At 38.8% G+C, this 25,939-nt stretch overlaps 1 protein-coding gene across 1 annotated transcript in view; it reads left to right on the top strand.

The window, feature by feature from the left end:
- The window catches only part of BIRC6 (baculoviral IAP repeat containing 6), a 188,164-nt gene that overhangs the window by 116,814 nt on the left and 45,411 nt on the right, over positions 1 to 25,939 (top strand). The window contains exons 58-65 of the mRNA XM_086461818.1: positions 223 to 354; positions 2,547 to 2,714; positions 4,661 to 4,834; positions 8,427 to 8,623; positions 10,789 to 11,089; positions 13,808 to 14,025; positions 16,351 to 16,515; positions 18,955 to 19,123. Coding sequence (XP_086317944.1) covers positions 223 to 354; positions 2,547 to 2,714; positions 4,661 to 4,834; positions 8,427 to 8,623; positions 10,789 to 11,089; positions 13,808 to 14,025; positions 16,351 to 16,515; positions 18,955 to 19,123 — 1,524 coding nt within the window. The remainder of the gene's footprint in view (positions 1 to 222; positions 355 to 2,546; positions 2,715 to 4,660; positions 4,835 to 8,426; positions 8,624 to 10,788; positions 11,090 to 13,807; positions 14,026 to 16,350; positions 16,516 to 18,954; positions 19,124 to 25,939) is intronic.

Genomic DNA, 25,939 nt, shown 5'->3' on the forward strand with positions numbered 1-25,939 from the left:
TGGGGGAGGAGACGACTAGAATTATCATAATACCTTAATTCATAAATATTTACAAGACTATTGCTGCCTGGGATGGAACTCTAAGCCACTAAAATAGTTGAGAATAGCCTTGTTAACAGCCTTGAAACTGTAATAAATCAACTTGGTATCCTGAAATGATTTTTCTCTCCTCCTTTTTTTTTTGTTTCTTGTTTTGTCTTTTTTTTTCTCCTCCTGCTATAGATACACCTAGTATTACAGCTAAGCTAATTAATGAGCAGAAGGAAGATAAGGAAAAAAAGAACTATGAAGAGAAAGAAAAAGTTAAAGCAGAAAATGGATTTCAGGACAATTACAGCGTTGTTGTTGCTTCTGGTATGTCTTTTTCCACCTTCTGAAAAATGGATCTTTCTGACGTTAAAAGTGTGTGCGTGGGGGAATATCTACCAACCATTCTTTTTATTACTACTGATGGTTAGAAAAATTGCAGCGCCCAGTTAATCTAACTGGCTGTCAGGCAGCAAAGGTTGGTTCCTGGTAGAACTGCTGCCTCTAGCGGATTATATACTTTGACAAATTTGTACATAAATGTGTGTGTCAGTGATATGTTGTGGATGCTGTTGCTAGTGCATTTTACAGGATTTTGTGGAGACACACCTGGAGTTTGGATTATGTGGCAATATATCCGTATTTGTGTGCTATTACTGTGGTATGGGTATTAGTACCTCTGCCTTTTTGCAGTGGCTGGTGCATCAGAGTTTAGTGACCACTACTCCTGCAATGTGCTTTGGAAATAAAAGGATCCCTGTACTTTGCATGACAACTGGTGGTACTCTGGTAGAAATGGTCAGGTGGAAATGTGAGCATAAAACCATCTTATTCCGCTTGGAAACCACAAATACAGGATTTTCTTCCAATTCGTTCACCTTCTGAAAACTACTGTGAAGATCCTTCTGAAATCATTCATGTAAACCCTATTCCTCCAAAACTACTGTGGAGGTTATAGATTGAACATAGTAATTTTGCAGTGATACAAGGAGGTTACAGTTCAGATGATAGCTGTAGAGATCATTAGTCTTTGGGTTTGAAGTGACGGTATGTGTTAGAGAGAGATTAATGAACTTCCAACTTCCTATCTAGCTTTCTGCCTTCATTGAAGTACCTCAATTTCATTTACACTTCATGAAGCATGAAGAAGAGATGCTGATTTCTTTTGACTTCTGGCACCAATATTTCTTAAGCTTTTTATTTCAGGTTTATAGATGTAGATAAAACACTAAACTCATGTTGAATAGGACAGCAGTTTCATGGGTCTTGGTATATATTTAAAGCAACACAGCTGATACTAGTGACAGCATTTTTATCTGGAAAGGTATTTGCAGTAGGTGCCACCTAAACAGGGTAAACATGATTTGGTAATGTCTAAAAGATTAATAGGTCCAAGCGAAGGGTTAAAATATGAATAAAGCATCTAGGAAGAAAAAAAATAATATGCCAGGCTTGAAGATAGGGCGTAGCATAATCAGACATGCCTCATTCCAGTTGCATCTGTTTATACTGCCTGATATATCCTGTTCCCTAGTTAGAAAGAAGCAGACTTAAGTTTTTTCCTTCTTTTTTTCCAGTTAAGTAAAACAGTTTAAATGTAAACTTAGTTCATTTGCACTTGCTTTATTATCTGTTTGTGAAATATTTTCTTCTTTTGTCTTTATCTTTTCTTATATTCTGGGGTTTTTTTAGTGTCTTCAGAGCCTCTTGCAGCCACTATTTAACTTCTTCCTTATTGGCAAAATTAATAGAGAGTAGAGATGATATTTGGAGCCTGATCTTACTGACACAAGCTGGTTGAGTATACTGAGAGTATTGGAGAATGTGTTGTATATTATAGCTGCTCTTACTCATCAGCTGAAACCAGAGTCTATTGCAGCATTTCAGGTGTGGATGTTGTTAGTTTTGCAGCTGCTATTGGCTAATAAGGCAGTAGTTGTATGTGTCTTTGTACCTCAGCCTTCTGGCTTTTTAACTTCTTCTGTCGCCTGTGTAGAAGGGTGTGTGATAGTAGTATAATTTCACTGTACCTTAAGTCAACTTAAACTGTCCCCAGAATATGTTAGTCCTGCTGTAGTAAGCCTTTATGTACCTATTCTGCCTTTTAATTTTCATGTAGTGCTTGCTGCTTGCTTTAAATGTTTTGACCAAGACACCTTTCGAAGCCTGTTTAAAGATGCCTTTCATCACGTGGTGCTGTCAGTACTGCAGCTGGAGTCACTTCCATAGGCAGGGTGGTTATCTGTAGTCTGTGCTGAAATATCTGTCAGTGTAGAAATTTTTGCCTTTCTTGCTTTCAAGTGAAAAAGCAGCCTAAAGTTTTACTGTAGGACCCATTGCTAGACAGGCTCTTTAACTGAGATACATTCTATACATGAATGCCATTCTGCTATTTAATTAGCCAGTGCTGAAAAATTTTCCTTTTTGCTATCATTGAAGGTATTGAGTACATTGCATCTTGGCTAACTGAAGTTATTAAATACTGGAATGACTGTGATTTTTTTTTACTTCTGTACTAGGTTTGAAATCTCAGTCAAAAAGAGCTGTTTCATCCACCCCTCCACGTCCACCATCAAGGCGAGGAAGAGTGCTGGCGGATAAAGTAGGTACCTCTTCTTCAGGAGGAGAATCATCCAGCAAGACCATTAGTGTTCCAGTCTTTCATCTATACCATAAACTTCTACCAGGTAACTTTAATAGCTCATTTTAAACTTCAAAATTATGGTCTTTTCAGTGGCTGATACATCATTGGACAGTAGATGTAATGCTAATAGACATCGTGATCTTTCTATTGAGCATCTTTGTAGAGCCCTTCTGGGTTGGTAACAGCTTTCAAATGGAAGTGGGGCATTATAATATCATAGTGGCTTGACAAAAGTAACATTTATGGTGATCTTCCTTGAAGTTTAGTTCCTTCTTCCTAAACAAAATCTCAAAAACATTTCCACTTTCACTCAGAAATAAGAGGGGTGGGTTTGGAAGGTGACTAACATTTTCTTTCACCTGCAAAGCAGAACTGAACTGGTATTTGTGCCCTGTTACTTTATGTTCTGAGTGGGCAGTCAACTTGCATTGCTCTCTGGAAGGTTGATTTGCCAGTTCAGGAATATTCTTGAATTCCGTGATACTTGTGTTTTCAAAACCAGGATGTCTTAAGCCCTTAGTCAGGTTTTATGTGTAGTTGATAATGTGCTTGCGTTTTACCAGCTATCTGGACAAAGCTGGTGGTGATGTTGTAGTTGAGGCACAGAAAGCGATCTCTGTCCTATAGAGAAAGATTGGTGTGACTTGAATTCTTATCCTTAGATCAGGGATAAAAGACAGGAACATGGGTGAAATGTTAATATTAGGCAGAAGAGCTTCTTATCTGGTTTATTGTATAGAAAGAAGGAACCAGCTAACAGAATTAAGAGGTAAACTTCTGATCAAAGTAATTATCGCCCAATTCAAAACTAAATTTGGAACTCAGTACAGAATTACTGGCTTTAAGGCTATGCTCTGGCAATTGTTAGAGGGATCATATACTTGGATTAAAATATCTATAATTGGTACAGATAGTACTGCTATAGTGGAGAGGAGGTCAAAACTCAGTGCCTGTTTTTAGTATCTAGCTGGTAAGGTTGACTGTCTACTAATGGTTATGTAGACCATTCTGTATTTGTGATCTGCTTGATCACCCATCTTGCACAACAGCCAGTTGTTACCAAAAAAGAAGCCATGGAAAGCAAAATCAGTGATGAAAAAAAGGGCAGAAAACTTACTCACTTGCCAGTGGAAAGACATTTTTAATTTTCATTTCTTAAGATACCATCTTCCACTGAAAAAACAGGTTACTACTAAAGACCTTCCTGGAACTTGTGTTACTTGACTAAGTACAGTCAAGATGAAATGGGCATGCTCAGTGTATTATATGATCCAACTCTAAAATATTTCACTTCGTGAGTAAGTCTACTTTTTATCAGGAGAAGTTGTTCTGCCTTGAGAGTAACTTGTAATTTCAGGGAACGACATACTCTTCATAAACAACTGAGCAGCCAAAGTCTTGGTTTGAGTAATCCGTTTGGGCTGTACTGCATGGGCATTTCAAGTCTGCGTTGCTGCTAAGAAAAGTACTCCTGGCAGTGCCGTTTCTTTTTTCTTGCTGAGTTGTGTCCGCACAAGAGTAGTGAGCTATGCTTGGGACTAATAGGACAGAAAGAGAGTTACATGTTTCTTTGTTTTCCTGTTTTTCACACTTCAGCCGTTTTACCTTACGATCACACACCTTTACGCCACCACAATTCACAGGTGATGCAGCGGTGAGGTTTAGGAGTAGAGGACAGGCAGTACCCAGTTAAAACGCACATCAAATTACAGCCTTAGCCGTTTGTTAAATATGCCGAGGGCTTGGGCTGTCAGCACAGAGCTGCCTTAGGGAATGCTGGCATAGTTTGTTGGTTGGTTGGTTGGTTCCAAACTGATGGGGCCCCTTTTCTTAAGAGAGCAAATGGTAAAATTAAGGCCTTGGTTTGGAGCCAGGTGATACTTAGTCTACTTGGCCTCCGTGGTGCAAGTAATGAACAGCACCTGGACATGTGTTTTGAAATAACCGGGTTATAATTTTCCTCTCTGACTCAATGCCATTGTTGTTTAGGCCAGCCGTTACCAGCTGAAATGACACTTGCCCAGCTTCTGACTCTACTGTATGACCGTAAACTCCCTCAAGGATACCGGTCAATAGATTTGACGGTTAAGCTTGGTTCCAAAGTCATCTCAGATCCAAGCTTATCAAAAACAGACTCATTTAAACGTCTTCACACAGAAAAAGGTGAGTATTCTTACTTTTTTTTTGTATCTTCCTTTTAAAAATGCTTTTAGTTTGGACAAAAATGGATTTGGTTTCCTTGGTAAGAAACCACAGTTTTCTGTATTTCCTTGGATGGTGTTCCTGAGCCATCCTCTGCAAGACAAGTGCTCAACTTGGTGAGAAAGAACAAATTCATTAGCTGTCTTCAGATTGTTTCTGTAAGATGCACCAATATGGTTGTTGTGGTTTCACTTTCCTTTCTTCGTTGTAGTGTTGTACATGATAACGTTATGTGATTGTATAGATACCATGTATTTGATTTTTTGACGTGTATACCAGTTCTTTGTAGTAAGTGTTTGTACCGATAACCAGGGAGATTGAGCAGGAGCTGTTTGAAACCACAGGAGTTACAGAAGCTGGTGAAATTTTTTTACTGCAGCAACTTGAGTACTTAAATGTTTCTTTGAAAAGGGGAATTTTTCTCCAGGCCCTCTAAGCAGGCCTTGTAACTCTAGCTTTCAAAAACATTATTTTTAACATTTTCTAATATAGTCTGCTTCTTGCTAATGTTTTTTCTGATTGCCTGCTGTCTACTTACTCATAGTTCTAGGGAAGGGGGAGGGAGGAGTTGTATCCCAGGAATCTGTTTTGAAATATTTTGATATTGTTCGTTTAGGGAAGGAGTTAGAGGAGTGGGACCGTGAAGTTAAGCTAAGGTGATATGCTGATCACCAGCCTGCTGACAAAGCATGAAATGACAAAGTTAATCATGTGGCCATTGTAAGACAGGGGCTTCTTTTAAAAGCTGTTCACTTGATAAATCAATCTCTTTCTAGAAAAGATAAGAAATGGAAAGAAGTGTTCAAAAAAAATAAATACTTTTCTTGCTATCAGGTCTGAGCTAAGTATTTCATGATTCCGTGTAACGGCTGGAATACAGATCTCGCACTATTGAGAGGCTTTTCTCTTTCAAATAATATTTGTGTTTTGTTTTGCTGTTTGTTTAAATTCTAAACCTACAGTAAGTACTTCTCTAGTTGAATAAAACTCAGAAATCATTAGAGGAGGCTCAGTTCAGAGGTAGAGTTGCATGTGAAAACATGAAGGTCCTCTTTGAACTTTTATTACGTTACTAGGGGTTTTATTTGAACTTGAGCCTAATACTTTTGAAAGTTTGACTTTGTCATTACAAATCCATTGATCTGTGGTGCTATACAGCAAAATATTAGTTACATTCAGATGTCTCACAATTGCCAGTCATCAGTTTTGAGGGTTAGTGCAGCTGCTTTTTCATGACTAGTTTTTACTGTCTATAGAAATCATTCTTACATATCAGTATTTCCTTACTTGCTACTTAAATTAGACTCTTTTTTTTTTTTCTTTTTTTTTTAAACCATCTGTGCTGGGTAGATTTTATAGCTTCACATTCTGTCTCTAGTGCTGCATTTACTATTACTATGCTTGAGGAAGTGTCATTTACTTGTATTTTTTTCTGTGTGCTTCGATGACTTTGAGATCAGCAGTTTTCCACAGCTGAAGTGCAGGACTTTGCCAAAAACGTGCAAAACATTCATGAAGGTGAAATGGTTTCAATTGGGTTATAAGATTAACTAAAGCAAATACTGGAGAAGCATAATTAAGTGTAACTCCTTGCAACAATATTTAAGATTTTAAGGGAATAGCGTTATATTTGCACTTATAACAAAAGAGATGCCTATACTTTTACTCACTGATAACATATTTTTCAAGTGTCTTTTGCAGAGGAGCGTTTGGCCGTAGTGATCTTTCTGTGCATTGTGAATATCTCTGTGTGTCTATTTTCTTGATTTCTTTCTTTTGGAGGGCTTACAGCTTTTTACACTGTAAAACAGAGGTGTAAGTCTTCCTGCAAAATCTTTATTTTAAAATTTTCCTTATCAAGGAAATTTAGCCCTTCTCGTGGTCTGATCAATTCATGTCATCGCAAGCAACTGAATTGTAAATGATGTTCAGCCTGGCGTGGTGGCCTCCTCCACCTGCCTGACAGAAGGTGGTCCCTTGCTGAGACCAGCATGTTTGCAGACATCCTCACTGTCTGCGGTGACAGGGAAAGCTTCACAGAGGTGGTTTCTGCCTGTGTCCTTACGAACAGCAGACGTCAAAGCTGTATGTGCTGAAAGTGTTATGTTTGGGCTCGCTCTTACAAGGAATTATCCTGCTTTGGAAGTTTATGTGACCTTTTCTATTTCTCATAGTCCATTAGGTTGAATTAGGGTGAATGGATGTACATGCTACTACATATCCCTGCTTTGAGTTTATTAAATCTGGCACTTGGATCATTCTGCTCCATAGTGATGTGCTCTTCCCACAACGTATCTGTGATGTCCTCGTAACCTGGTGCTTCTTGCACATTTAAAAGTTGGGAATTAGGATGGGGAAAGACCTGCTGTTTGCTGTTCCCTTTCAAATAGGGAAGAAAAGGTTTTGAAAGACAATGTATCTGTGGTTAAAACTTTAAAAAAAAAAAAAAGGTTTGTTTTAGTAGCTGTGTGAATTCTGCTTTAATGTGCTTCTGTGGGTTTTATAAGTATGTAATAAATGATAGCAGGTGTGCATACAAACATTTTAAGTATGATCACAGATTTTCAGCTGGGTGTCAGACTGCTCACAGCCAGGAGATACTGACACCACTTGATCTATGCTGCCTTTTGATGTGGGTAAACTGTGAAGGCTTTCAGGACCACTACATTAGAGTCTTTTAACAACATAATCTGCAATACAGATTTTTTTTTTTTTTTAGATGCAATACATTGAATATTCTCTGTGAAGTTTGCATGTGGTAATAAGCAAAGAGGGTTGATTTTTGGGAAAACAAATTTGTGTTAGGGTTCTGTATATACAACCTGTGCGCACCAGTGTATAAAATGATTGTTTTTTTGTCTGTTGTACAAGATATTAGGGTGCTTAGTCAAAAACTGGGAGGATGGAGGCTAGTAGAAAGTTAAAAATAGAGATCTTGGTCTTTTTTATGAGGAAGAATAGAATTAAATTTCACAGCTTTGTCAGAGGGGCATTTTGAGGCCTCACAGAGAGAAGATGAGAGAGTGATAGGTGTGGCGAGTGATAAGTGATAGGACATTATGGATGGTGAGTTAAATGATGGGAAAGGGGAAACTAAAAAAAATTCTTGTTCAGCATTTTTGAGGAAAAAGCAAGTCTTAAATTAAGTGAGGTGTTCTTTCCTTTCTTCACCTATAAAGTCTTCATTGGAGATTAACAAACCTACTCGTCTCCTTGATGAAAGACAGTGTTAAAAGATGATGTACTTAGAAAGTTAACAAAATCTTGAAGGCTTAGATCAAATTCTAATAAAACATAAAATTCTAATAATTAACATGTAACCCTGTATAAATAATTAACATGTAACCCTGTATAAATAATCCCAAGTTATGACATGGATCTGCTATCACTGGCAGATACTTTTCTTTTGATATTTTTGTACTCATTCATTTCTTGACTCAGGTTTTGCTTATGAAGGAACTGATACTTTTGAAGTCCACTTTTAAGTGAGGATGAAGAAATAAATACAATATTCATGATGATGTATTAATTTTTTACCTCTGTGTTTTTGTAGAGCATGCAGATTTGCTGGGACCTTGCCCTGAAGATGAAGCCATCAGTCCTGGGGATGAGTGTATGGATACAGTTCTAGATGAATCGCTTCTTGAAACCTGTCCAATTCAGTCTCCACTGCAAGTTTTTGCAGGAATGGGTGGATTGGCCCTCATTGCAGAGAGGCTCCCTATGCTCTATCCTGATGTAATTCAGCAAGTGAGTGAAAAAGTCGGTGTAGAGAAGCATGCGAAGAGTGGTTTGTTTGTTTGTTAGCTTAAGGACAGAATTTTCCTCCTGTTTCTCTGTGCTTCAGTTTGACCGCTGGGGGATGTGGGGAAGGTGCATTAACACAGGCGAGCGCATAGCTGCACGGCCGGCCCGGCCCGGCCCGACACGCCGCTCCCCTGAGCGTGATGCAGGCTGCTTGGGCCGCCGTGTCCCTGTGGGACGCGTGCGTGCGTTCAGGGGGGCTGCTCGCCTCGCTCCCGTTCATCCATGGAGTGTCTTGGAGGGAGCAATAACGTACAGTTGCTGATGTACTATAAAGCCGAACTCGTTTATTATTTAATTGCTCGTGTAAATGTACCCTCAGGTATTTTTTTTATGGTTAAGTGAAATTCAGTTCTCAAAGAAGATTATATAATTTTATTTATTTTAGGGTTGTTAATAATTAATAACTATGTAACCTTAATTATCGTTATAGTCATAAATAATATCGCTTAAATTATTTAATAAATAATGTCATTCATTTGTATACTTATTATAATTATGTATAGAATTTGTCTGGAGGCACTGATAGAAGCTTCAGAAGTGTCAGTAGCGGCGTTAGTGTGGAGTTACTCCTTTGGCTGCTGTTCTAGGTACACAGCCTTTATTAAAAAGGAGAAAAATAACCTATGAATTACTCAAATTCTATTTGGCTATATTTTTGAAATTTTTGGCTGCTGCTACTAACAGGAAAGACTGTGAATATTTATTCCCTTTGTAAGCAAGCTAATAATGAATTAAGGGTGCTGTTCAGTACCCTGGCTGCAAAACTCTGGCAGGAATAGGAACACTGTAGTGAGACCAGAAAATTAGTATGAATCCTTTGTAAATAGTTCTGCGAAGATGTTACAGACATCTAGTATCAAACTGGGTCAAAAATTAAAAGTTAAGGAACATAAACAGTTGCTGTATTTTAAAATCCAAGAGAGGTAACATCTACTCTGCATTGAAGATGACTGATTCATGGAATTCTGCGACTTATGACCATGAGAAATTTCATCGCTTTTTTTCCTTCTTTTTCTCCTGGAAAGTTACTTTCTTTTCACAATTTTTTAGTTTGGATTTAAATACTGAATAAGAATTATGTGATCCATAAAAACAAATTAAGTACAATGATACCAAGTAGAAGATTCAGAGTGAAGGCTGAATAATTCTCCAGACTCTTCGTTATTTAATTTTATTTTTACATTTCTCCAAGTCACTGATATTTCTGATTCTCTCTGTGTAGAAGATTGGAATAAATGCAGCTAAATACAGCTTTGACTTTTAATTAGGAATTTGGTATTCTGAATAAATTCTGCAAGGACTTTTCAGATTAAGCTTTTCCAGTTCAGATCAGTCTGGTGATAAACAGTAAAATTTTATATATGGTTGCATCAGTTAATCTGAATAGCATAAAAGCCTGAACCTTCTGTCATGTTTAATTGAGAGGGACCTGAGTGTCATACCTTCATTTTAACTGAGGGTATGACTCTTTCCTGGAGAACTGTGCAACTGTTACCCCCTTAAACTCTGATTCCCATCATAATGCCTGGTTGCATAGTCCTCTGTGCAGTGTTAGCTCATAAAAGAGAGCTACAGACTGTTGTGTTGGAGCATAATAGTAATAAAGACTGCCAAATCAATCAAAAGCCTGAAAGCAGCACATGAGTTGCTACACGACTGCTAAGATACCCAAATTTCTTCTTGGTTTTTAAAGGTATTCTGATGTAATTGTTCTCCTTTTGCCATATGTAATTAAAAATTGAGTAAGTTCACACTTAATGTTTAATGTTAATTTAAACTAATCTTTATTGGTTTTTTCAGTGTAATTTATGCCTCCTATGCCTTTAGATTTTAAGTAACATGTTTTAGCTGAAGATTTTAGGTTGGCAAAATACAGTTGCTTGCTTATGTATGTGGGACTTTCTAGAATTGTACTGCAAATGCACGAGTGTGCCCTTTTTAGCCGTCCCACCTGGTCCCCCTATCTGTAAATGGTAGTGTATTTCATGCCACTTTTTAATGGTGTCCTATATTAAGATTGTGTGTCCATTAGTTTCTAACTTTAATAAATTTTTTGCCTAGATTAACTGAATGACTACCAAATCTTTTTGTTGTTTTTGTTGGTTAAGGTGAGCACTCCGGTGGTTACATCGACCACGCAGGAAAAGCAGAAGGACAGTGATCAGTTTGAATGGGTTACCATTGAACAATCAGGGGAACTGGTGTATGAAGCACCAGAAACAATTGCTGCAGAACCTCCACCGATCAAGTCCACAGTTCAGACTATGTCTCCCATACCTGCGCATTCTTTGGCTGCCTTTGGTTTATTTCTTCGTCTCCCGGGCTATGCTGAGGTGCTGCTAAAAGAACGGAAACATGCTCAGTGTCTGTTGAGATTGGTGTTGGGAGTTACAGATGATGGTGAAGGAAGTATGTGCTGCAATTATTATGTTTCTTTGTAGACCACAGCTAGATCATTTTACTTAAATTTATTTGCACTGTAATGCTTTTAGCAGGTTGTTAGTATTGGTTTATGCAACTGTGTTGCTAGCATCTCTAGTAGCCTGTTGTCTCTCAATATTAAATTCTGTCTGGCAAAGTTTTGTCACGACCGTCAGTATGCAAGTGTTCTCCAGATGTCAGAGTAATTGTAAAATAACTGCTGATAAAACTTACAGTGACGCTGTCAAGATGACGGTGCGTTCAGACAGAACGGTCGGGGTGCTGGGTATGCTCAACTAACTGAGCAGGCGTCATGTAGTTCTGCAGCCAAATGCAGAATAATATGGATAGGGGCATAGCTACAGCAGATGTGGAATAAACTGTTGAATAATACCGTTTAGGAAAAGAAGAGAAAGAGCTAAAGATCGTAGTGATCATCTTAGCTGAGCAGGAGCTCTACCTTAATGGTGGGAGTTCAGAGGGAGAAACAGGGTGTTCTTCGATGAGTGAACAGATGAGCCGAGAGACAATTTGTAGTCGGTGTCTTTGCAAATGAACCTGGAATTCTGCATGTAGTTCTAATATTTGTATATCTTAGTGTTTTGAAAAACTGGAAGAGTGTATGTGAACAATGTTTTAGTAATTTCAAGACATTTCCTTTCGTTATGACTCTGAAAAGAATGCTGTTTTTTCTGTGCAGCAGTCAGCTGAAGTTAGTTTCTGTTCAGCATCCTGTATAGTGCTGGACAACATGTAGCTCATAAGACCAACTGAGAAACTAAGTGTCTCATTTACCTTCCCCTCTGTTTATCATCTTCTCTCTCTTGTTTTTAGGTATGGGACAGTAGCCAAGAATAAAAATCAGTCTGGCTGCTTATTCCCACCTATTTAGAGTAGAAATTAACTGAAGGGCTATATGTACTCCTTCGTATTTTTATGTCCTTGAGTGGTTTCAGTCCCTTGCTATTGCAAACAAGTTTTATATCTTCTTTTTTTTTTTTTTTTTTTAAATAAAAAGACCTACTCAAACCCTTAAAATTTGGGTTGATTTCTTTTTTTTTTGTCTTTGTGCATCCATTATTGCTGTTGGAATACAATTCCAGAACATAACTTTTCTCTTAAGTAGGGGCTGCTTTAATTTTCAGCCTCAATTTATTCGTATCCAGTTCATGCCCATTTATCATTGTGCCACATTGTTCCTCATCGTAAATAGCTCTTTCTCCAGTGCACTTGTTGACAGGAATTGTATTCGCTCTTAGCCTTTGCTTTTGCTAAACAGTCAATTTTTTCACCCCCAAAATCAACTCTTTATGAAGTGTTGGATCAGTTGTAAACAGTAGTCCACATTAGTTCCCTGTATGAAGCCTTAATGTTTTCCTTTTCTGTTGGAAATGCATCTCTTCATACACCTAGAATCTCTGTACTTTCTCGCATAATATGAAGAGCTGCACTTACAAATCCATGACGTATAGATTAAACATGGATTCAGTTGTCTACAAAGATAAATCATGGGCCAATATTTACATGTTCTTTTTTTGTCTCATTGTCATTTGGCTACACCTGCAGTTCTGGAAGTCTATCAGATGGGCTTTTTTCCATAGATGTTCAGTTTTACTTGTGATGATCCTGGTCAGAGGACTTTCTGCTTCCTTCTTGTTTTTGTCTTTACAAAGACTATCAGATAGATATGGATTAACTCGTGTGTGTATATGTGTGTGTGTGTGTGTGTGTGTAGATACATATACATACAAATATAGATGTACATATTTGTAATGTATTTCAGTTTAGACCTCTGGATGACAATATAGCTGATAAACTAAGAATGAGGGAGAAAATAGTATGAATATATTTCAAATAAGCAAACTTCTGAACTGAGTTGGCTATTTTGAAGTATTTTCAGTATTTGAAGTATTTTCGGTTGTCAAGTATCTCTGTTTATATAGGTACTGGGGAAGGAATGTGAAATGCACTGTTAAATATAGAAAAAATTGAGACAGTTTACCAAACCTGAGTATGTTGCATTAATAGGTCACTATTATTTGAAATGTGGCTTTGAAAAGAAGCAAATTTTGCTCATAATGCAAAAGGGTTAAAAATTTAAAATAATTCTACTACAAAATTCAAACACGCAGCTCATGGAATTAAAATTATGTTAGTGTTCGACTTGAATAGCATCACAGTTTGGAATGTGTCAGTGACTTAACTCCCACTTTGGGGACATGAATGTGAAAAAAAAATCCTGCATCATGATAAACTGCAGCTCCTTGTCAGCTGAGCTATTGGCTGACCATGTACATTCTTTAACTTGCTATAGTGGGAATGTTTTTTAAAAAAATACAGATTAGTCCAAGCCACCTTAGTTTTTCTTCATTCAGAACTGCAACTTGAAGTGTAGTCAAGTACAGAACCATACTCACTATTACTCACAAACTAAGTTTTCTCCCTGGAAATGGTGAATCAGGTTTTATAACTTTGGTTCTTAACCAAATCCATCAAGGAAGTAAAGTAACATTTGTTCTTCTACACTCTTTTCCTGCTGAAAATGTTGTGTGAAGAGAAACCTAATATTAGATAGCATACTGTATGGATGTGCTTAAGTCCTTAGTAGATTTCTGTATGTGTTGTTTATAACTATTGCAGAGATTGACAGCTGTATCGAACGATTGAAAGAAAATGTGGTCTTGATATTTTTCTTCTTCGATCTAGGTCATATCCTGCAGTCTCCTTCAGCAAACGTGCTTCCAACTCTGCCCTTCCATGTGCTGCGCAGTTTGTTCAGCACCACACCGTTGACTACTGATGATGGAGTGCTGCTTAGGCGGATGGCACTGGAGATCGGGGCTATACATCTCATCCTCGCTTGTCTGTCTGCTCTAAGCCACCATGCACCAAGAGTGCCCAACTCTAGTCCCAACCAGGCAGAGGTAAGTTTAGCAGCAGAATAATTGCCCCTGAGAAGTAGTAAGAGTTTTAACTATAAAAAAGGAAACTAATTTCATTGCTTTCATTATAGTCTAATTTCTGCAGAGTTGGCATTTGAATGAAGAACAAAAGTAAAATACTTGTTTAAGTAATGGTCCTTACATCTTGCAAATAAACACAGTTATCATGAAATTTAACGGATAAAGAACGCTTGTCATGAGGCATTAAGGTGTCATCAGTTTTTCACGGGACCTTCTTTTTCAGGGCATGAGGCATAATGCTCCATGGATGGTGGTTCTTTAATTCCCGTTAGATAGCATGACCTCATTACCTTATTTAGCATTCATCATCTAAACTCTACTGGCTGCAAATTATTTCCTCTTAAAAGCTTCATGAATGTAAATGAGTTGTGAAAATTAATGAATTAATGTGGTGGGGGAGTGTTTTATACCCTTTTTACTGATGGAGGAATGAGATCTAAAGACAAAAGTTTTCCATAGTGTTCAAGATCCCGAGCGAATCTCCAAAATTAAACTTTTTCAAGGTACTTCCCGTATTACACCACCTTCTATTCAGAGCATGTATCCCCTGATATTTTTAGGATTAAGAGTTGCCATTTCTGTGTAACATACCAATTGTCTATGAAAGTGTTTAAAAAAAATAGTGACTTGCCCTCTTTAGTGTTGTTGTGGCAAAGGCTTACATGAAAAAGTTCCTCGTAGCTAAATATGGCTAAGTAGCTGCAAAATACAGAGCTGTCCACATTTTAGTGGCTCTGATACTGATGAGGGGTTGAGCAAGGAAGAGATGAAGCTGTGCCTGAGAGTAATTCGCTTGAATGTCTAGTCAAATTTAGGGGTAAGCTGCGATACTGTGCTTCTAATGGGGTATCAGGCTGCTGACACATTAATGCCGTAGCATTTTTGTGCTTTTGGAGAGAAAGGGCAACCATTAATTCTTATCTCTGCTTCGGTCCTACCACAAGCCCTTAAACAGCTTGCTTCCTTGTAATGCATGTCTATCAGGTGATAGGTGGTAACTTGGAACTAGAGCTCCATCAGGCTGCACTGAGGCTTATGTTTCTGGGGCCAGGCTTTCCCTGAAGTGCTTTAAGTCAGTGCTCATGACAGTCCTCTGGAGTGTAAAAACACAACATGTTTGTGAGTGGTGATGGGATAAGTAATGTCTACATGAGAAGAATCACACAGCTCTTTAATCTTCGAGATGCGCTGCATTCCCAGCGTAAAAAAGTTAAGTGCTGATTCCAGGCTGCTGTCAGTATGATACTTCATAGGTGATAGCTTTTCTTACCCTTGCAGTCTGTTCATACATCATTTCTTTTCCTTGAACTGTTATCTTTAACAAAGTCACTGAAGAAGATCTGAACAGAAAATGAAACTTTTCAGAGCCGTTTATAAAATACTACAAATCAAGGATGGGCACCTACTCACATGACCTGGTTTCCAGTAAGGCTAGTTGTCATTGAGTAACTCCAGTGAAAGTAGCAAGTGTTAATCGCTGTGGAAAAACAGGTCATAATTAGGAAAGCATTAGTTAAAAAACGTTTATCAGAGTTTTTTCTGAATCCCTTTCACTATAGATCTGACATAAGTACTTAAATAGTTTCATAAGGGCTAAGCCATGTAATATTGGAGTTATGTTAGTAGAGTGCAGTGAGGCAGACCTTTGGAAAAAGCTGTATGAGCACCTTTGGAAAAATGCTTCCGTTCAGAACACTTTAAGGACAAGATATTTCCCCCCTCTTATCTGGAGCGGAAATAGCGTGTGTTTCAGTGACCCAGAGATCCTGTGTCAGAATTATACAGGTAACTTACACCTCTTGCTGTTTTGGAGCGTCTATTCAAAGTCAGCACGTGCTTGAGCGTCTCAGCATTTCAGTTGTGTACTTTTGATAACATTTCTACTCCCATTCCCTTAATCTAATTATGTTATTAAACTTGGCTAGGTGTTAAACAGTAGTAATTACAGAGCTGTGATGTTTAGCATGATATTGGTTAAGTAGTATTTTAATACCTTTCATCATTTAAGCAGTGATAGTATCTTAAAAGAGGACAAAAATGGGTTTACAATCCTCCTAATCAAATGGAAGAATCCCTTGCAACAATTCAGCGCTGACCTGTCCTAGAGCTCCGCGTATGTGTCGGAGTCTTTCCTATATAAAGCTTTCAATTTCATTGGGTCCTGGTGATATTTTTATAACGTCAATAAAATGGGATTACATTCTTTGCAGAACAAAGGCTTTCTAAAGACAATGTTCATAAGATGAAAAATGTGAAATTATTGTGACTTTTTTTTTTTAAACTTAGCCACAGATATCAAGTACACACAACAGTGCATCAACAGAAGAACAGCAGTTGTACTGGGCTAAGGGTACAGGCTTTGGAACAGGCTCCACAGCTTCAGGATGGGATGTTGAACAAGCTCTGACTAAGCAAAGGCTAGAAGAAGAGCATGTGACCTGCCTTCTACAGGTGTGTAATAATGAAGTTTTGATTAATGCTAAGTACTTGAGACATTAGGACTGGGTGGTAAAAATGGAGCTTGTATTTTTTGAGTCATATAGCAGAGTAATTGTGGTATTTGGGGAAAAAAATAATTCACAACTGCCTGTCTACATGAAAAATGGTATAGGTCATAGTTTGAGTGAGGCTGTTTTCAAACGTCACAAGGCTGTTGCATAAAAAAAAGACTTGCCTGGGTAAGCCCGGGTGACAGTTCTGGATAGACAGTGAACCAAGAAGCATTCCAATGTATTTCCCTGGAGGTGTCACTGTCTCTGTCAACATCGCTGATTTAGTCAAAAGTAAAGAGTGTGCTCTAAAGGAGGAGGTTGGAATCAGAATAGTCTGGGTTGGAAGGGACCTTTAGAGGCCATCTGGTCCAACCCCCCTGCAGCGAGCAGGGACATCTTTAGCCAGATCAGGTTGCTCAGAGCCTTGTCCAACCTGACCTTGAATGTTTCCAGGAATTGGGGCTTCTACCACCTCTTTGGGCAGCCTTCTTCAGTGTTTCACCACCCTCATTGTAAAAAATGTCGTCCTGATACGTAGTCTAAATCTGCCCTCTTTTAGTTTGCGACCATTAGTCCTTGTCCTATTGCAACAGGCCCGGCTAAAAAGATTGCCCCCATCTTTCTCATAAGCCCCTTTAAGTACTGGAAAGCTGCTGTAAGGTCTCCCTGGAGCCTTCTCTTCTCCAGGATGAGCAACCCCAACTCTCTCCGCCTGTCTTCATAGGAGATGGGGGATGGGCATTTTGTTTTGTATACCAAATAATGTTGCCTATTCGTTTCTCACGTGTTTTTGCTCTGCTTTAAGGAAGTGCCCATAGTTGTTACTGGTGTCTGTGAATGGATTATGCCAATATAATAAAATCTGACTCAGACATACTATAAAATAATGAGTATGCCAATTAAATGACAATATTAAATTATCACCAGTAAACATCCAGATCTTGGTAAAACTCTGATGCCTTCCAAATGCCTCATGCTAAGGAGAAGAAAATCCTGCATAATTAGGCTTTTCAGTCCATTGTGAAATGCTACCAACCCCCGTTACCTTATGTAGAGAAAATTAGATTCTATATAGTCCTCAAAAATTTAATTCACAGAGCTGTCAGCTCAAATGCATTAGCTAACCTTACTGCTGGGGTAGAGCACAAAGGAGATGAAATTCTGAAAATGCTCATGCCCTGACTGAGGAAGGTGTCATTTTGATTTAATCAACAGTTATTTTAGTCACTGTGGATTACAAGGCACAAGTATCACATCCCTTGCAAAAGCAAAATAAATAAAATCCGAAACAATTTTCTGAAGCAAGAAAGAGGAAAATCGCCTGAATTACTCTTGGCAAAGCTTCTAGGCAGTATTTCGTATTATGCCATGCAGAGGTTTAGCTATAACCGTGATAGATCACGAGGCAAGGAGGCATTTGCTTTGGGCAGTCAGCAATTAGAGGAAGAAGTAGAAAAGCCTTCAGCATCCTGCTGAAGATGTCAGTCAGTTGTACAGCAGACTTTCCCTGGTCCCTTCTCTAGATAGGTTCTTCAGAAAAATTCTGTTGTACAGAGTGCTGATAAGATGCTGCGGTGAAATACCATGGGTAGTGGGGTTAGGGCAAAGAGGGAGAATGAAAGAAAGGAGAAGAGGCTAAAAAGGTGAATAGAGCCCCTGAGACTTCAAATAATACAGCCTTTCAAGCCTTGAAGTTACTTAATTTGAGAGGACAGCTGCACAAATCAGACCCATGGAAGTGCATTAGGTTGCGAGTCTACAACACGCAGTAGGGGCCTGTGAACTCGGGCAGAACTACCCTTGGGACCAGCAGGTGTGCAGTCACGATGCGACTCCCCCACTGCCACTGGGGGAAGGCTGCTCTTTGTTTACTGAAGCAAGAGCTGTGCTCACAAGTGGTTGTTCCAAGCAACTGTCATCCTCACCATAAGTTGTTGTTTCGTCTGTAAACCCTGAAGTCCCCTCCAAAAGGAAGTTACAAAGGTTTTTGAAACATATGCAGTTTAAAAAGAGAAAATCTCTTGTAGCTGCTTGGTGTTCTAAAGTGAATGGGGCTGATCAGCTGCATGTCTCGGTGGTGTGAGCTGCAGACTCCTACTTTGAGTAACTCCAGCAGGTTTGTCCAAATTCGTGTTAACTGATCTCAAAGTCATTCAGAATTATATCTGTTAATCATATGTATTTATAGTTATTTAATTTTACATTAGCTAAAGTTTGAATCGTGATCTAACAACTGTATAGAACTTCTGAGACATTTTTGGGACTGCTGAAATAAATACCAGTACTGAATTAGCAAAACAGCTAGTGAAGTCTCATGGCGTCCTCCTTAAGGGAGGAAAGTCAAAGTTCTTTTGCCTAAAATAAATCACTTTTGATTAAATATTTTTGTGTATTTCAGGTTCTTGCCAGTTACATAAATCCTGCAGGGAGTACGTCAAATGGAGAGACGCAAACTAGCCATGAGGGGAGGGGACAGAACAGCAGTGCTCTTCCATCCGTTCTCCTAGAGCTCCTCAGTCAGTCTTGCCTCATCCCAGCCATGTCGTCATACCTCCGCAACGATTCGGGTAATGTGCCGTTGTCTCCTAAGTTAAACCTGGCTTTTGTCTAAAGAAAGGCAGTTCTGGCTAGTTGCAGTGCATTTGCCAGACCGTGCTAACAGAACATTCACTTGAGCCTTAAAAACCAAAATGACGGTACTTGTTGAAATACTCATTTGTTGTAAGAGTTTAGACTTCATTGTTTTAATGCCTTTTTTAAGTTTGAAATTTAAATCTTAAACTGTTGAAACTAACAGGAAAGTAGTATTTTTATCTGAAAAGTTTACATTTTAGTTCTTCTACAGAAGATACAAGAGTACTTTATGCAAGACCATGAATCTTACTGTGAAGAAAAATGTTAATTTTGTAAGATAATTGAGCAAGTATGTGCCTGAAGTTGGTAAATGTGGCATGTACTAGGGCAGGTCTCTTTTACTTTGATCAGAGCTTTTTCTGCTTTGTTTAAGAAATATGAAAATAAGCCCCTTATCAAAACTGCAAAATATTTTAAATATATGGGAACAATGAAATCATTGGGTTTTTTTTAAAGGAAAAACAAATGAGCTGTATGATGTAATCACATTTCTACTCATTATTTGAAAACAAAGACATTTTGGTGTTTTTTATCCAGTATGTTGTACTTTGCTGTGGAAACTGTTTCAGTTGTACAAGGTAGCGTCCAGCAGTATGAACTAAGCGAATACCTGCGTGGAACTAATGGCAAAATGAGCAGGCTGGGTTTGTGATTCATGTTGAGTCTCACCAGGTGACAGGCTTTAGTATGAAGATATTGATAAGCATTTTTTCTTCAGATAACTGTCAGCCTGAAGTTTTTAAATGCTGTCTGAGCCTTTGGTTGGATTTTTGTTCGGTTACTTTGTTTGTGAAGATGGATTTAATCCTTCAGTAGCAGAAGGAGTTGTTCCAAATCTGAATAGTTCGCTTTTGGACCTTATTTTGCCTGCTCTAATTTTGGACTAACTGATAAATGTCTCATTACATTACTGCAGCTCTTTTGGATGCCTCTTGTAGGGTGTGGTGATGTGATTTTCTTGAAACAATGTCATAGCTTCTTGTTGAATTGCACAGTATATTTTATCTCCGAGGTAAAAGAGAAATCATCCATCTCTTAAGTATTTACAAAACTACATAGGACTAAAACAAGAACGTGGCTTTCTTAATCTGTACTAACTAGGGCATTACATAATCTTGTATGGTGGAATGGAAGTAGTTCAAAAGGTCTTCTGGGGCCTTGCAGTAAAAATAAAAGTATGAAGGTGTTTCACTTGCCAGTCTGCAGTTTGACACCTCTCCTTATTATTGCAGTGAATTTGTTGGTTCTATTTTGCACATATTACAGTGAGGAAAATGAACTATGTAGCTTATATACCATACTCATTATTTCAAATGAAAATATAATGTAAAACAATCAAGTAATCTTTCTAAAAGATACTCATAAATTCTTCTTTGTTGAGGTAGAATGGAAAAGTCATTCAAAGACCTGGCAAAAACGCTATGTTATCTAAAGGATGAAGCTGTTGCTTCTGAGTTATAGATGGATCGCAGCTGTTGGAATTGCTTTTTGCTGTTTTCGATAGAAAAATTTGCCTGTCTGTATAAGTCACCTTTAACTGGGCAAGAACAGTCAGATACTGATAGAAGAGGTGAGATATGTGGCTGGTGGCAAGAAGTTCAGACTAGTTTGGCTTTTGGGGACCATTTGTTTTCCCAAAGTAAAAGGAAAGGCAAGGTTTCAGTGGGAAATGTTCATTTTAGGTATGATGAAATGGTGTTGAAATGTGCTTGTGAATTACCAGTTAGTAAAGAGTGTTCTGTCACCCACCTCCCAAGAAGGGGAATCGGGACAAGGCAAGGAGACCCGTGGGTTGAGATGGAAATGGATTTAATAGAGTAATAATAAACCCCCCTAACACTCCTACCGAGTACACCAAGTTATACTCAGCCCATATACTCAGTGGTCGCGAGCTGTGCGATGCCGGCAGCAGATGCCAGATGTCAAGCGCTGCGGGGCCCGACTGCGACGGCCACAGCAAGTGGGAGAGCAGGCCTCGGGGGCGGGACGGCGGGGGTGCTGACCGCTGAGGGAAAGAGACCGTCCCCAGCAAACTTTCCAGTTTGTAGTGAGCGTGATGTTTATGGTATGGAATGCTTCTGTTGGCCAGCCTGGGTCAGCTGCCCTGGCTTTCCCTCCTCCCCTTGATCACTATGGAGACCTGCATACCATGGCTGGCCATGAACTAAATCAGTGTCTTACCAACTTTGTTCTCACCAAATGGGGTGCTGCAGGCTTCTCAAAAATACAGCTTTCCTGAATAGAAAATGGATTCTTTGATTGTACCCCAGTGAAAGCAGGACAGTGAAGAAAGCGGATACTCCCTGCTTTTTAGTAAGTGGATGTGTAGCTCTTAATGTAGCAGCTAAACTATACCAAAGCAAAGCAAAACCTTGCTTTTCAGAGAAAAGCTGTTGCCTGGTCTTCAGATTACAGGTTCACAAAGGATGAGGTTATATCTATTGGAATTTAGAACAGTAAAATCTGGAGGCTGTTATGTGTTGAATGATCCAAGCGATAGTCTTGAATGTTGACTGCTGCGTTTGTTCAAAACTGTACATAAAACTATAATTAACTGGTTTTCTGGATTAAAAAAAGATAGCTTTGCAGGCTTATGTCAGTCAAGCTTGTCTTTGAAAATGTAATAGGCTACTAGTATGAGAGGGAAATGTTCAAAAAGGATCAGTTCTGAAAAGAATGGCTTCTCTTCGTGAATATTTGAGTCAGATGCATTCAGTTTGAAAGGAGTCGCTGAAAACAGTTTGTGTTAGTGGTAGCCAGGCATAATTCCAATGCCATAGTTATTGTTCAGTTCAAAAGCAGACAGATAATTCTCACATTAATGAGTGTGAGTTGCAGGTGATGCTGGGGCTCTTGGTGTCACTAACAGTGTCAGGAGACAGCTAACAGAGAGCCTGGCTGTCACAAGAGAGACGGAGGCTGAGCAGCTCTGGAGCTATGTTAAGCTCTGCTACAAGGCTCCTAATACTGAAAAATTAACTTGAACAATGTGTTTATAGTTGAAACATTTCAAGTGCGGAAGTGACTTTTTGATGAGGATGATAATACTGTTACTAGTAATAGCAATAAACATTGAATATCAATGCAGCGTAGCAGAACAGATTTGAGTCTTTCCTGTTAGACCTGATCTAATTTCAGGGTTCTCTATCTTGGGTACATATCTCTTCTCCAGTGGGGCTGAATGCCTGCACAGGGAGAGTAGGAAAGGGAACAGCATTAGTAGTAATGCTCCTGTACGTGGTATTCTGATTTTCAGACCAGTGTACCTTCTGCTGCCCAAAGGTACTTACGCGTGGAAGCAGCGGGTAAGTGTATTCTTCCTGTAACGTGCTGGACTGGGAAGTCAGGGCACTGCACACAGAATGCTGATGGAATGTTCCCTAGTTCTGGCACCCCAGCAGGAACAAGGTGTGCCCAGCACAATGCTGACAGAAAACAGCAATTTTCAGCAACTCTGTTACTTTCTCAGGCTTGAGTGGGTGCTGGTAGACCAGTTAAAGGTTACCCCCATGCTGGAGGTATGGGGAAGGTGTTCAATAAATATGTCAAATGAAGCTGTGGATATGCTGTTTCCCTTTATTGCCCAGTAGGCTGATACCACTGTGGTGGTACAAGATACTGAGTATTTCACTATTAATGAGAATTTTGTGTTTTGTTTACACATGTTCTGTTAGCTGCAGGTATGATATATTCTGCTTGCAAAGTTGTTTTGGCAAAATTCTTGAATGGTTCCAGTATCAGCATATAAAATTGGCCTATGTCACAGTTACTGGCCTATGTCACAGAAATTTATCTAGGTTTTTTGATGCTTAAATATTTTTTGCCATCCCTGCTTATTTTGCTCAGAACATACGTGGACTAGATTGTTATCTAGATTGTTCTAGGTAAAAGGAATATTGACCAGATAAGGAGTCCTCACATATCATTTAATCTTTTAGAAACCTCACCTTGAAGCAGATCATTACAAACCAGATTGCTCTGACACATTCTGCAGCTTCATCTGCATCAGAGCAAGGTGATTGTGAAGTCCTTGAAAATTGTGAACTGACCACTTTCATTAATTTCCATAATTGCTTTTTTCTTTTAGAGAAGGAAGGTTTATCTGTCTATGAAGGACTTTCCTTATTATGCAAGGTAGATCATAGCTCTTGTCACAAGGAGCAATAGCTGCTAGAATCCTCACCCTGTTACTTGATCATTTTTTTTCTCTTTCATATCTTGTTACAGCATTACTGTGGCTTTTGTAATCTTTCATTTTGTAAGTGAAAAAAGTTTATCTTTGTAACGTGGTGGGATTTTTGGTTTTTTATTACGCTTGTGTTAATTCCTAAGGACTTAATTCATGTTTGATGCCATTCTTAACTTCTGTGTCATGGAACTTGTAGCATGTATTCGTTACCACACGTTTATGCACATCTCACACAAAAAGCTGTCATGGAAAACCTTTTTGCTCTTGTATACAGCACATTTCACTTGAAAGAATTACTGCAGTAGAAACTCGTTCAAATATGTGAACACTTCTCTTGAACAAAATGCACAACAGTAGAATTTGCACTAACTGCAGTACGTGGCTATCTTGAGGGTCCAGGTCTTGCTGAGGGACCTAGTTGTATGAGGACTAATACAAACTGTTATTTACAAGTGGGAGAGAAGAAAAGAGTAGTAATAGTAGTCTTTGTAGCTAACAAGGTTTATAGAGAGAAGGGAGTGGAATGGAATCATGAAGCAGAAGGAAAATCAAGTGACTTTTAGGACAGGGGCTGTCTTATTTTGTTATGGGCTTGGACAGTAAAAAGCCCCTTGAAGCTGGGATTAATCAGTTATACCACAATGTTAGGTAGACTATTCTTGCTTTAAAATGTAGCTGTACTGGTTTGTCTGTACACTAGTGTCTAGAAAACCGTGTGATAACCTTTTTTAAAGCTGAAGGGTGAGAGGTTTGATACCACTTTTTCCTTGGAAAACAGACCTCATAGCGAGCTGCAGAATTCTGCCTGAATACTCTTTGCTTGAATTCCCAGGCTTACAGGAAGCAGATGATACTGTGATTTTAGCTGGGGTTTTCTTGCCTGCTCCTCTCTTAGCTCTCTTAGCCACCCTTGCTTCTGTGGTGGACAAAGAATCCCTGTGATGTGGTCAGCATAGCTTGTGGTGTTGATTAGCTCAGTCTTCCTTGGGTTTCACTGCTGAGAAGAGGCGATGCCCTTCTTTGTGAAGATTGATTGTGTTTACTGACCGTCGTGTTCCACTTTGTAAGAGTCCAGTTCTTGCTTTTAATGCGGCTTTCATAGTTCACCAGGTAGTGTCGCACCCTGGACTTGTGGATTCATTAACAGTCACGCTGCTTTTTCCTGCTGCCAGATACCTCGTTGTGAGCTTTATTTAGTAAGTACTATGGACAAGTGTGTTGAGGATGAAAGTACTGAATTTTTTGTTCTGCCTCTTTTGATATACCTTTGTTTGTTGAGTCCATTAAAATCATACTTTTCAGGCTTCTCCTCCTTACCTCAGAGCTTCAACTACACTAGGTTGGCTGCTGAAGTTAGAGTATTTCTTTTCTTATTCTCAAGGCATTCTGTGGTGTTGCTTTTCTTTTCACAAAGTAGTCCAGTTCACTGGACTGAGTAGGCTGAGTACTTTAGGAAGCTTGTGTTCCTGTATGGATCTGGGAAGTCGGTACACTGAGCTCATGCTGCTCAAAGTCCTGCATCTTTACCCGTTTCTGAAGGTGTGAAGGTACTACTGCAGCGCAAATGTTGAATCATCATGAAATTCTGCTTTTCCCTAGACTATCGGCTTTTTGCTGTGTCTAATAGGAGGTGGTTGCTGTTAAGATTTTTTTTTTGTGGTTGAGATTCTTATGCATATATTGGATTACATGTATAAGCACCAGAGACGTATACTGGAGCTCATTTAACTACAGTTTGATTTAGGTCCGCGTGGCATAGAGCGCAAGCATTACTTGTTAAGAGAGGATATTAGACTTGTGTTTTAGAACAAAATACAAGCCATGTGCCAGGGCAATCTCTAATGCTGGTATTACCCTGTGAAATTACAAGTACAGTGGCAGTTTAGATAGACAGTATATAATTACCAAACTTAAAAATTCCACTAGTTCTCATTAATGTTAATTGACTCATTCATTGGTAAAAGAACGATACTGAACCTTTGCCACATTTGGTTATAACTTTGGGATTGCTTTTCATCTGTTTTGCTGTTGAAGTGTTTACAAAGAAAGGTGCATTATCTCAGTCCAGTGCTGGAGTACTAGTTGAATCGCAATTTTGAGGAGAGAGCTATGCACTGAAATGACATGAAATAAAACTCTTTATTTCACAGGATTGACAAGTTTTAAATAACTTCAGGATCAAAATAAACAGCAGTAACTTCTACCTGAATTTCGTATTTCTGTTCGGTTTTCAGGTTCTTGTAACTTCTCATTTGAAGACCCCTCTCAAATATCCTTGAATTATGAGATTGATGCAATAATAACCATAAGCATGTAGATACAAGAAGTACATTGAAAAATTGAATAATGTATTTGCTTTATAGTCTTAAATAAACATGAATAACCTGCGTAATTCCTCTAGAATGTAGCTTAGTTTTACAGAATGCTTTGGTGCTTCGTATAGTGAAAATGAGTGTGCAGTCCTGGAGACTTGCTGTAGCCTACGGATAGTGAATAAATTTCACTAATTTTCATAAGTCTGCACATGATTCCTTCCAGCGCAGCCTCAGCTCGGTTTGTC

The sequence above is a fragment of the Leptosomus discolor genome, chromosome 2 (assembly GCF_034619465.1).
Source record: "Leptosomus discolor isolate bLepDis1 chromosome 2, bLepDis1.hap2, whole genome shotgun sequence".
In the NCBI taxonomy this organism is placed as follows: domain Eukaryota; kingdom Metazoa; phylum Chordata; class Aves; order Leptosomiformes; family Leptosomidae; genus Leptosomus; species Leptosomus discolor.